Source organism: Triticum aestivum, chromosome 2B, assembly GCF_018294505.1.
Source record: "Triticum aestivum cultivar Chinese Spring chromosome 2B, IWGSC CS RefSeq v2.1, whole genome shotgun sequence".
NCBI lineage: Eukaryota > Viridiplantae > Streptophyta > Magnoliopsida > Poales > Poaceae > Triticum > Triticum aestivum.
The window spans coordinates 803,549,189-803,561,140 of NC_057798.1; the positions used below are offsets into that span (position 1 = coordinate 803,549,189).

General features: G+C 48.9%; 1 protein-coding gene across 1 annotated transcript; it reads left to right on the forward strand.

The window, feature by feature from the left end:
* The first annotated feature begins 9,130 nt into the window (after positions 1–9,130).
* Positions 9,131–10,466, forward strand: LOC123042914 (cationic peroxidase SPC4). The gene has a single exon (XM_044465269.1). The coding sequence runs from the start codon at positions 9,197–9,199 to the stop codon at positions 10,220–10,222; it is 1,026 nt and encodes a 341-aa protein (XP_044321204.1). The 5' UTR covers positions 9,131–9,196; the 3' UTR covers positions 10,223–10,466.
* The last annotated feature ends 1,486 nt before the right edge of the window (positions 10,467–11,952 follow it).

Genomic DNA, 11,952 nt, shown 5'->3' on the forward strand with positions numbered 1-11,952 from the left:
GGCTTGCTCAAGTCTAGCGCAATGGCCGTTATTTATAAGCTAAACGGGAAACAACCAAGCGGCGATATTTGTCCAATTAATCCTAGCATGGATCACACCAAGAATGCTGAAAGGAAGTCAAAGATAAGATGACAGTGAGATGTAGGACATACTAGTTGGGCTTCCTTTCTTTAAGATGGCTATATACTCTAGTATTTTGAAGATTCAAAGTAGTTACATGCAAACAATCCAAAGCAAATGCCTGTTTCTACAAATTTTTCTTGCTGTGAATGACAGCAATTGAATTTGTACTGTGTTTATAAAAAAAAGTGAATTTGGATATTATTATTATTACGGGAAAGTGACATTCAGATAATTCAACGGTGCAATTTTAACTTTGTTCTCCCTTGTGATCAACTTTCATATATATACCAATACATATGGTCGTTACTGGCCACGCCAGTGAAAAGCGGGACCCTCTATTGTAATCATGCTTAAAATGCTCTAGTCCGTCGATAGGTGGTTTACGCAAAAGTTTACCCTAGACAGGGTGTTATTAGTCAACAAATTGTAGATCCATGTTTTCTGCAAACCCGTCACTAATGTAGTGTGTTCTTGCATTTTATATTTGTATTCACTCCGTTTGTTTTTAATCTGCATATAAAATTTGTCAAAAGTCAAAAAAAAAAATTTGGCCAATTTTATTGGAAAAAATATTAGAATTCACAATATGGAATCAATATCATTAGTTGCATCGGTATTGTGGATCTTAATATTTTTAATACGAATTTGGTCAAACTTTGTGTAGTTTGGCTTCAAACAAATTTTTTAAGTAAACTGAAAAGAAACGGAGGGAGTAATACTGTAGGGTGGTACTTATCTATCAAGAAGGTTTATCCATAAGGTTGTTGAAGTTTCTCCTCAAGAAGAAAAGAAGAAAAAAGAAAAGGAATATCAACTCTTTCTCTACTTGGCCAGTTGATAGAGCTGACAACTAACATGTCAATATATTCGTTGTGGTAATCTAGATTGGCACGCGTCTCTCAAGAAGGTTGCTAAAGTCCTTTGTTCAATCATAATATTCTCCACTCTCGCCTGAAAACTCATAATATACAGTAGTTTTTGTCTACGTATGTATGCTGGTCAAACTACATGGTCATTGCATTGCAAGTGGGTGAAGGGCACGCCTTCACACTGGTTTAGAGAAAGAATGGATAAGCCACATACGTGTCGATCTGATTGAACAAATTGGCGAATATGCCATGATTCTGGCCGCGGTTGTTGGGCTATGTATCAGGCTCTAATATACTATTAGTGGATTCAGCCATTCGGGTTTCCTCCGGAACAAGGTACTCCCTCTGTTTCAAAATAGATGACCCAATTTTGTACTAGAGTTAGTATAAAGTTGAGTCATCTATTTTGGAACGGAGGGAGTAGTTACTAGGCAGGGACTTTGGTTCTTGGTATTTCCTTGGCACTGCATTGAAATTATATGCTGACATGTGTCCTTAAGTTTCAAAAATTGTATAGAGAAGTCGGTTTCACTGTGAAAGTGTATTAATTTTCGACCTCAAAATTGATTTTTGTAATTATACACCCTGGCAAAGTGAGTGCAACTCATATGGTTAGGTTCCTTGTGACGCAACCAACCTACCAGGGTTCAAGTCCTAGACTTGGCATTGGTGGTCGTATTTTTTGATTTTATTCCAGGTTTTTCGGGGACGTGCGTTTAGTGGGAGGAGACGTTTATGTTAACTACGAAGGCCTCCGTGGCGATTTCGTCAATATCAAGATGATGAACCGGCTCAGTCTCACGGAGGTGCTCATAGTGATAGGATGTGTATGTGCACGTTCATAGGGGTAAGCGTGCGTATGCATGAGCATCTACGTGTTTGCTGTGTCCAAAAAAGGTCCCTCTATTATTAGCAAAAAAAAAGGTCCCTCTATGTCTTCATTATTATAATTATAGTAATGTGTCCCCATCCTATTTCGTCCTAACTAATTAACGGCATGCATGATTTGTAATCATGCATTGCTTCTATATCCTTATCTGTTTAGTTTCTGCTGATCAAGTGGATAACATCTAATATGGGGTCGGTCTGTCCTCATTAGTATTAGTGTTTTGATAAGCTATGGTTGCGTTAATAATTCTTTTGTACATTATATTGTTAGTGATTTGACAAGACTAGAAAGCTAACATCCAGAGATGTACCAGCCGTTATTCCAGGCAGGGTGCATGTGATTAGAGCGAATGGAGAGAGGCTTTTACTGACATGAGTGACAATATAATCTTCGGATCGGCCTAGCACCTACATCGACATAGGAATAGTTTTGGTCTCATATTACTTTAATTAATGTTCCAAAATGTCTTTTTTATTGTGCCAAACTGGTAGCTTTTATTGTGTGCATTTCAGATATGCAGAGGCCAGATGTCGCTCATAATACTTTGTATTCACTCGATCCTACAGTATGAATAAATCAAAGCATTCGTTATACATAAATAAAAACCGTTCTGCAAGTAGGTGTATAGTACTGTTTGTATATGCACCGGAAGCGCGCCTTCACACTGAAAGGGGGGAAGTAGTGGATATGACGGGCATTTTCCAAGCAGTGTGAGTGGATATGATGGTGATATCTAAGTTCTTATTTTGAAACGGAAGAAGTACTTAATTAGTTAGATCTCGCTTTCATTTCGCTTGACAACGAAGGGGACACCGGGCACACAGATAACACACGTACAGCATATAGTAGCACCGTTCGATGTTAGGTTATCCCCGGCGGGCACCTTGGACAAAAACCTTACTCCATTAGGAGTAAGAGCAGCTACAGCCGGGTGACTCAGACGGACTTCTCAAACGGATCTCAATGTCGGGGCTGACCGGCACCCCTCATATCCTGTTCAAATATGGGGCAGATGTGGGGCGCCCGGGCATGCCCGCACGTCGGACCCGGTCCATGCTGGCCCACCCTACCCCACATATATCCGTTCCCATCCTTTCGCCGGAGCAAATCCTAGGCACTTCACTCCACTCCACTCCAGTTCTCTTCGCCACCCGAGCTCACCTCCGGCGTTTTCCGGTATGGCAGGCAGCGGATTAGACTTCGACCAGTCTGGATCCGTCGACTGGGGTGTCATCCCATGTGGGTTGGAGGAGGCAATGGCAGCCCGCATTGCACTCCGTTGCTCCAGGGAGGACAACACCCGGTCGACGGATGGATTCGTCCATCGCGACGCCATAGCGTCGGCTCACCGGGCGCTCAGGTCCTCTGGTGTTGGATCCTCGCGGTCCCGGCAGCCGGAATAGCCCTCCTTTCCCATCACCGGTCGGGCAGACTATGTGTCCCATTGAAAACGGGCGGCCCACCGTGGGAAGGGGATGAGAAGAGCCGTTGAGGCCCATATCACGGAGGAAATGGCGGCGGCGGAGGAGGCTGATGCGACGGCGCGGGCGGCCTCAAAGAAAACCATCCGCGCCCGCATTATGAAGAAATGGCAGCGGAGGAACACGCGTGCCCTCGCCCGAGAGCAGAATCGGGCTATCCGTGCCATGGCCGGACTGCCACTGAAGGAGGAGAAGGAGGACAGCAACGGTGAGGACAGCTCCGGCGACGAGCAGACCCGGCTCAATCCATACTGCATCTTCGACCGGTACTTCCGCAAGTAGGACAGCAAGGGCGCCGGGAAGGGTAACGGCAGCCATGGATGAACTCCACCATAGCCAAACATGTCAAATTTTCGTAGTCCGATGACATGTTTAGTTAGTACTGATGGAGTAGCCGGACGATGTGTGTGCATCGACGTACTTGCATGAGTTTGTATGGATTTAGATATGATAATTAAGGTCTCCAGATGTGGATTACATTATTTAAGAGGTGCGTCGGCGGGCTTTTGAGGGGCTGGATTTGTCAAGTCCGGCGGTAGATGCTCTAAAATTCTTCGCAATTTTTTTTATCACGAGTAGCAGGCAGTACACGTGTAACAGTGTTGAAAGATGCTCTAGGAAGCGACGGAGACGAGTGAGGACGGCACACCACACTAGAGGTGGCCGGCCACTGCCTAGCTAGCTCGATCGAGAAAGTAGGAGTATTATCATGCATGCATGGAATGATGGAAAGTTGGTGCGTGCTGGGATCAAAGGAAACGTGCATAAAGCCACGTACGGACGCACGTTGCATCCTAGCTATGCTTTTCCGTGCCTGGCAAGAGAAAGAAACAGCAGCATGCTCGCGCGTATAAAGCTGACAGCGACACTCCCAAACGTGATGAAATACATCGATCTGATGCCATTTCATCTTTCAAGTAGGCTTTTACCATCCAAGATGATCAGTCGGGAAGAACCAAGTTTCCGAATACAAGATGAGGGGCCGATCGATCGAACAACTAAGGGCATCTTCAACGGCGTTTCTCAAAGGCTCGATATGACAGGCCGGTTGGAGGGCATTCAGGGTTGTCCTTTAAAATTTCGCCAATTCAAACTTGCAATTTATATGAAATTTAGATTAGTTTGATATATTACATGTAAAATTCATAAAATTTAATTAGTTCGATATGTATTACATCCAAACTACTTAAAATGAACCAAAACTAAACAAAACTACACTAAGTAGGGGGACGGTGACCTTGTAGGAATAGCCTCCGAGGCCACTGTGATCGCCTTCGCAACTATCATCGGCGGTTGCGGAAGCTTTCCCAGTCACCGCAACATCTGTCCCAGGCTACAACGTCATGCTCACGCCACAACCTCCATGCCCTCTTCTCCGTCTTGAAACATCGAATATCCACCTTGAAACGGGGCTCACGCTCCGACCTGGCAACTCCAGTCAGGAACAGGTCTTGACTGATCTGGCGCCGGCAATGGGCATGGGTCTCCTTGGTGGTCTTAGGCATGTATGAGGCCCATGCCTCCGCAAACTCCGGGTCAACTATGACCCACCTACATCTTAACGATGAACGTCATGTGCCACGTGTGGCGCTGCTCCGCGGCGGTGAGGCGTTTCGAGCCCCTAGGCGACAACAACGAGGCGTTGCACGACACACCATTGCCGAGGTAATACTTGAGGCGGGTGCACATATGTGGCGGGGATGGAGCCCGCTCCTATTTGGCGGGGGCCGGGCCCCATTGGGTACCAGAGCGACGAAGCGGCAGAGACGGTGATATATCTCTAACGTATCTATAATTTTTTGCTATTTGCATGTTATTTTCATGTCATTATTTCATCATGTTATCATTATTTTTATTAATTTATGAGACTAATCTATTAATCTAGTGCCTTGTGTCAGTTGTTTGGATCATTCGTGCTCAAGCGGGCGCCAGGGCGTGAGAGATGTTCACTTGGTCGGATCGAGGCAGAAGATAGTAGAGAGGCCATATATCAATTGATATACTGATTTGATATACATTCTCTCACCGCCACGGCCACAATACATAAACGCATAACAGTGGGAGCAAGTGGTAAGAAAGTACATGAGCATACGACAAACAAATGAAAGTAGTCCACCACGTGATGGCCCGTGCACGAGTCGTCTTTTCCCCAACCCTTTTCACTTCTATATTCGGGACATACACATGGTTATCACTGGAGTAGTTGGCGGATTGAATGCGTGATCTAAGGCCGGATTCGTGCAGCTTTTCGCACTCTACACTGTGTTGTGCCCCATCCGTTTGATACCCATGCATGTCATGAGAGAGGATAAGGCCAACTCCAACGCGAGACTCTGCGTTTCGTCTGTTTTTCATCCGTTTGGGTAGGAAGATGGACAATGCCGTTCATTTGCGGTCGTGCATCTACCGGTGCACCCAACTGGCACGGCTACCCCAAAATGTATGTGTGTATTGGACTTACATTTCAAAAAAACACCAACTAGACATGCAAATAATAGGGTAAACATTAAAAGCCAGACGACCGCGGTACCTAAGTTACCATAGTTCGTAATCAAACTAAAACTTAATAAAATACTTTAAGAAACTAGATAAAAATGGTAGCCGCCGTCGCCGGTGAGGCAACCGCCCTTCCACGCGTCGTCGTCACTGGTGAGATCGACTTAGGGAGGTGGCTGCCAAAGGTGGGCTGGCGGCCCCTGCTAGACCGGAGGAGCCGGCGGCGCTTGCACCACCGCCTCCTCCTGTGGCTCCTGCTCCGGCGACCGCGGTGGCGTGGCTTACTATGTGCCGACTCCCACCGAGTCGGCTATTTTCGGGCCTCATGAGCCGGGCCCCCTCCTCCTCGGTCATGGGTGGCGGAGGTGGAGAGGGCGGAGATGGCGACGATGACGACGAGATGCCGCGCACATGCCTACCGTCGCGCGCTTGGGGCAGGCTGTCTGCACAGGCCGGACGTGGTGCACGCGGGCTCGAAGGACGACCAACAAAGAAGGATCGCCGTCGCAGGTCGTGCTCGTCGCGGAACCACGTGTCCCACAACGGCGATTCAATGGCGTACCCGACGTCCTGGATGAGATCCGATGGTAGGCGGGCGCGGCAATAGTTGATCTCTTCGCAATCGGTCCGCGGAGAGATGCCAGTTGTTTGGCAAATGGACATCTCCCCACGGGAGCGGCGTGGACGTCTCCCAGTACCGGCGGCAGAGGTCGACGTGGACGTAGGGCCTGTTGCGTTGGCCGACCAACAGCGGCGCGATCCCAAAGGCGGGCGGAGATGATCGTGCGGGCGGCACGGATCTGCTGGAACGGCGTCGGCCAGAGGAGGAGCCAGCCTCGTGGTCGTGCTTGATTCAATGCCAGCCGATGGCGCCGGCGGGGAGGTGAGCGAGTGAGAGTGCGGCGGCGCTGGCTAGGGTTTGCTGGTCCTATCATGGCTTGAGGAGGAGGCCGGCCAGGAAATGGAAGCTGTGGACTGCTGGTCCACGGTTTCCCAATTTAAGAAGGACGATGCCCCTCCGCCATGTGATTGACAACCGGGGCCCGCCTTTCGTGTGCATTGAATTTTGGCGGCCACCACACGTCCCCTAGGCGGGCGCCGAGCATGCGCGTGCCCGCCTGATCGATGTCCGTGTGGACGCAAATCGGGCGCATGTTTAAGCTGAGAATGGGACGGGCCCGATGCCAAACGGACAAAATTTAAAGATGCGACAGTGCGTTGGGTCGTGTCATCTGTCCGTCGCACGCGGACATAACGGGATCGCGCGTTGGAGTTGGCCAAAGACTGATGCATGCATGTTGATCTACAAGATCTTGCTACGGTGAAAACATACGACCTACAGCCGAGTACGAGTAGTGGCTTTCGAGACCATACATGAGTACTCCACACTGTGTTTGTGAAAGCGTGTGGCTGGGTCACTGCCCACAGACCCAGTCGAAAGTTGAGGCGGCATCAGGCCGATGTATTTCAGCCCATTTGAGAGTGTCGGTATGTCAGCTTTATAGCCACGCTGCAAGGCATGCATGGAAAAGTCCGAGTGTGCATCGTGCGTCCGTACGTGACTTTATGAACGTTTCCTTGATCCCAGCACAGCATGCAGGCACCAGCTTTCCATGCATGCAAGATGAGATTCTCCTACTTTCACCACCGACGAGCTAGCTAGCCAGTGGCCGGCCACCTCTCGTGTCGTGTGCTCTCCTCACGCGTCTCCGTCCTCTCCTAGACTACCTTTTTACACTGTCACGCGTGTGCTTTCTTGTAGACATGTGTGAAATGTGTGACTGGTTCTTGGGCTTTCTTGTAGTAGTCCCGTTCCGAACTTGATACAAAGCTCAAGAACCCGTGAAAATGAATAAATCAGCGAAGACCATTTCTGAGCTTGGGCTCGTCTACACCCGATGAACAGTAAAAGTAAATACTAAAAAAAAATCTGAAGAACATGAACATGAACGGTTTGAACGTGCGTTTGAGGCCCGTTTGAGACATTCGTATGAGTCGCCTTTTTGTGACCAATCACTAATCAGACGGTCCGCCCGGTAGTTTGAGACGGGTTTGAAGCGCCTGGCTTAAATGCTCTCAGATCGATGCGTATTTGGCTCACTTTTTTTCTTTCTCTAATTTTTTTTCGGAAAAACTTTCAATCTATTCATCTTCGATCATGGCAGTATAACGAATACTAGAGATAAAAATTACATCCAGATACGTAGACCACATAGCGACGAATACAAGCACCGAAGCGAGCCGAAGGCGCGCCGCCGTCATTGCCCCTCCATCACCGGAGCCGGGCACAACTTGTTGTAGTAGACAGTCGGAAAGTCGTCGTGCTATGGCCCCATAGGACCAGCACCCCAGAACAGCAACCGCCGCCGATGAAAAATAACGTAGATCGAAAGAATCCAAACCGAAGACATACGAACGTAGACGAACAACGACGAGATCCGAGCAAATCCACCAAAGATAGATCTGCCGGAGACACACCTTCACACGCCCACCAACGATGCTAGACGCACCGCCGGAACGAGGGCTAGGCGGGGAGACTTTTATTCCATCTTCAGGGAGCTAGGACACAAACTCTAAATTAACCAGCGTGAAGGTGTGCCCTCATCCATTTGGAATGCAATGACTGTGTAGTTTGACCAGCGTACATACGTACAGTTTGTATATCATGAGATTTCAGTACAGATCAGTGGAGAATATTATCATTGAACAAAGGACTTTAGCAACCTTCTTGCGAAACGCGTGCCACTATAGATTATCACAGCGAATATATTGACATGTTAGGTGTCGACTCTATCAACTGGTCAAGTAGAGAGAGTTGCGGTGGACAATATTATCTTTGAAGAAGAAAGAGCTTAGCAACCTTCTGGATAAACCTTCTTGATGGACACGGACCACCCCACGTTTCAATACCCTATATGCATTGGCTCTTAAAAATTGTTTTGAAATGAAGAACAAACCTAAAAATTGCACCAACGCAATATTCAATATCGCTTTTCGACATTGCCGGCAGCTATTAAAATGTATGCAACAAACACGTTTTTCTTCTAAATTGTTTGCATGTAACAAATTTGAATCTTCAACATACTAGAGCAGAGCCATCTTAAAGAAATGAGGCCCAACTATGTCCTACATCTCACTGTCATGCTTATCTTTAACTTCCTTTGAGTATTCTTGGTGTGATCCATGCTAGGATTAATTGGACAAATATCTCCACTTGGTTGTTTCCCGTTTAGCTTATAAATAACAGCCATTGCGCTAGACTTGAGCAAGCCACACGCCTAGCCTTAGCTAGCTAGCTTACTCCACAGTGTGTCCACACCCACCGCACCGCACCAACTATGGCGATGGCGAGCAGCAGCGGCGGCGCCGGCGCACTGGTTCTGGCCTTCGTTACCGTCGCCGTTCTGCTCTCCCCCGCACTGTCCGCCCCTCTGGACGGCGCCGGCTTCCACTCGGCGACGTGCCCGCAGCTGGAGAGCATCGTGCTGTCCTCCGTGCAGGCGGCGCTCCAACGCGAGGTGGCGCTCGCCGCCCGCCTCCTCCGCATCTTCTTCCACGACTGCTTCCCGCAGGGCTGCGACGCGTCCGTGTACCTGAAGGGCAGCGGCACGGAGCAGGCCATGGGGCCCAACACCACGCTGCAGCCGCGCGCGCTGCAGCTCGTGGAAGACATCCGCGCCAAGGTGCACGCGGCGTGCGGCGCCACCGTGTCCTGCGCCGACATCTCGGCGCTCGCTACCCGCGACGCCGTCGTGCTCTCCGGCGGGCCCAACTACACCGTGCCCCAGGGCCAGTTCGACAGTCTCGCCCCGGCGTCACAGAACGCCGTCAACGCCCTCCCGTCGCCGGCCACCTCCAGCGTTTCCGCCCTCGCGCGCGCCTTCAGCGCCAAGGGCCTCCGCGACCTGGCCGACCTCGTGGCGCTCTCCGGCGCGCACACCGTCGGGAGGACGGGCTGCCCGTTCTTCCGCGACCGGGCTCAGCGCATGGACGACGCCTTCTCCCGGAGGCTGGCGGCCAACTGCAGCGCGGCCCCGACCCGGCTGCAGAACCTGGACGTGGTGACCCCCGACCTGTTCGACAACGGCTACTACAAGGCGCTGGTGAACAGCCAGGGTGTGTTCACCTCCGACATGGCGCTCATCAAGGACCGCACCACGGCACCCATCGTGAGGCAGTTCGCGCAGAGCAAGGACGCCTTCTTCGCGCAGTTCGCCAAGTCCATGGCCAAGCTCGCCACCGCGCCGAGGCCCGGCGGGAACGTCGGCGAGATCCGCCGCAGCTGCTTCAGCCCCAACGCCCGGCGCGCCATCGACACCGTCGTCGACGCCGGCGAGGAGGAGGGATTCGCGGCTTCTGCCTGATGTGGATCGGCTGATTAGCGTGCGTGCGTTTTCTGGTTGCCGTGCGCTAGATAGCATGGACGTGCATGGCTTCGTGTATGTTAGCTGTTGATTTCTGCTCGCGTGTGTACGTGTGTTGCTGCTTAATTAGGTTCTGTAGTGTGTAATAAGAGACTTCATCAGTGAGTCACTGAGTGCTTGCTTGCTCAAGGTTCAACATTTTAATGAAATTTCACCCTGTGGGTACCGATTTTTGTAACCTCAATTTTTTTGACCAGATTCAAACTAGTTTCAAACCAATTTAAAATTAAGACGAGATTCGTTAAAAAAGTGGATTTAAATAGATTAAAAATCCGAAACAGTTGCTGATGTTTCGCATATTTTGACGAGGTCTAAAAGTTTCCTTAAATGAAATTGTAAACCCTTCTGACAAGATTACGCTCTCTCGATCGGTTCTTAGATAGATACGTACTAGTGTTTTTTTTAGGAAAGTGCACTTAGACTAAACTTACTTGTACTACTACTATATTAATTGTCGAAGTGGAAAAAAATGATGTTTCTTTAGTGTAAAGCATTTTGGTGACCGGCACAGAATTTTTGAAAAAAAAAATCAAACTTCCCTATTCAGAAAACTTGAAAACAAAATTGCAAGAATACAAGGATGAAATATATATATGTGTCCAAAAATTCAGAATGAAATACATTGAAATACGACCTGTACAAAATACACAAATTCATAGACTTTGAGTATGAATAGTATCATGCACTAAATAGACTCTGCTTTTTTTCTTTGCACAACCCTCATTTTTACGTATTTCGTCTTGGAAATTTGCACACATGCACATTATGCCGCTATGTATATCTACATTTTCCCAGAATTTTTTGAAACGTAAAAATATGAATTTTGATGAATGTTGAAAATTGCAAATGAAGGCCTTTATGTAGCTCTTTTTTTTTGCGGGAAAAGGCCTTTATGTAGCTCGGCCTCCAAAAGCAATTTTTGATTTCTTTAGCCATAATTAATTAAGTGCACGCATGGTGTCTTAGCATCCCAAGAAAGCATGGTTGTGTCTAGCATTGGATCCTGGTCGATTGTTTACTTTGACCAAAGATAAGCTAGTAGCTGGTATTGTGCAAGTGGTGCACGTCGATCGCTTTCACAGCTGAATATACATAGTAACGAATATTTACTATCTTTTTTCTAAAAAAAACGAATTTTTACTATCCGTGATGAGTGCAGTGTGTCTAGCTCCTCTGTCTCCGTTTAATCGTCAATTAATATGGAACAAAGCGAATACTAGAATAATGCATGCCCGTACGTGGACAAAAACAATAGAGATGGACAGCTCAGTCTATCAGAGCCTTGAGGCTAGCTTGATCCAACCCAATTGAGATACATATACGACAGTGGTGTCTCAACAGAACAGAGCTGCTCCGTCCTAAGGAATAGATCTATCCAGCAGCAATCGCCTACTTTGATGAATCTTGATGCGTGATTCAGTGGATCACCATCACTTTCTTCACCGTCCATCTTCGTTCCACGGCTGATCTCTCCACCCGCTCCCCAGGTCGCTCCCGCGGGCGGCCCGGGAGCGAACCCTAGCCGCCGCCAGCGCAGGCCCCTCCGGCCCTTCCTTCCCTCGCCGCCGCCGGCGGTCATTGCCGGGCGAAGCCCGCGCGGCTCGGCGGCGGCGGGGCCCTTCCCTCCTCCAGCTCGAGCAGGGGCGGCGCGGGCCGTTCGTTCGGGCGGG

Coding starts and splice junctions, on each gene's coding strand:
- LOC123042914 (XM_044465269.1), top strand. CDS start 9,197: ATGGCGATGGCGAGCAGCAGCGGCGGCGCCGGCGCACTGGTTCTGGCC.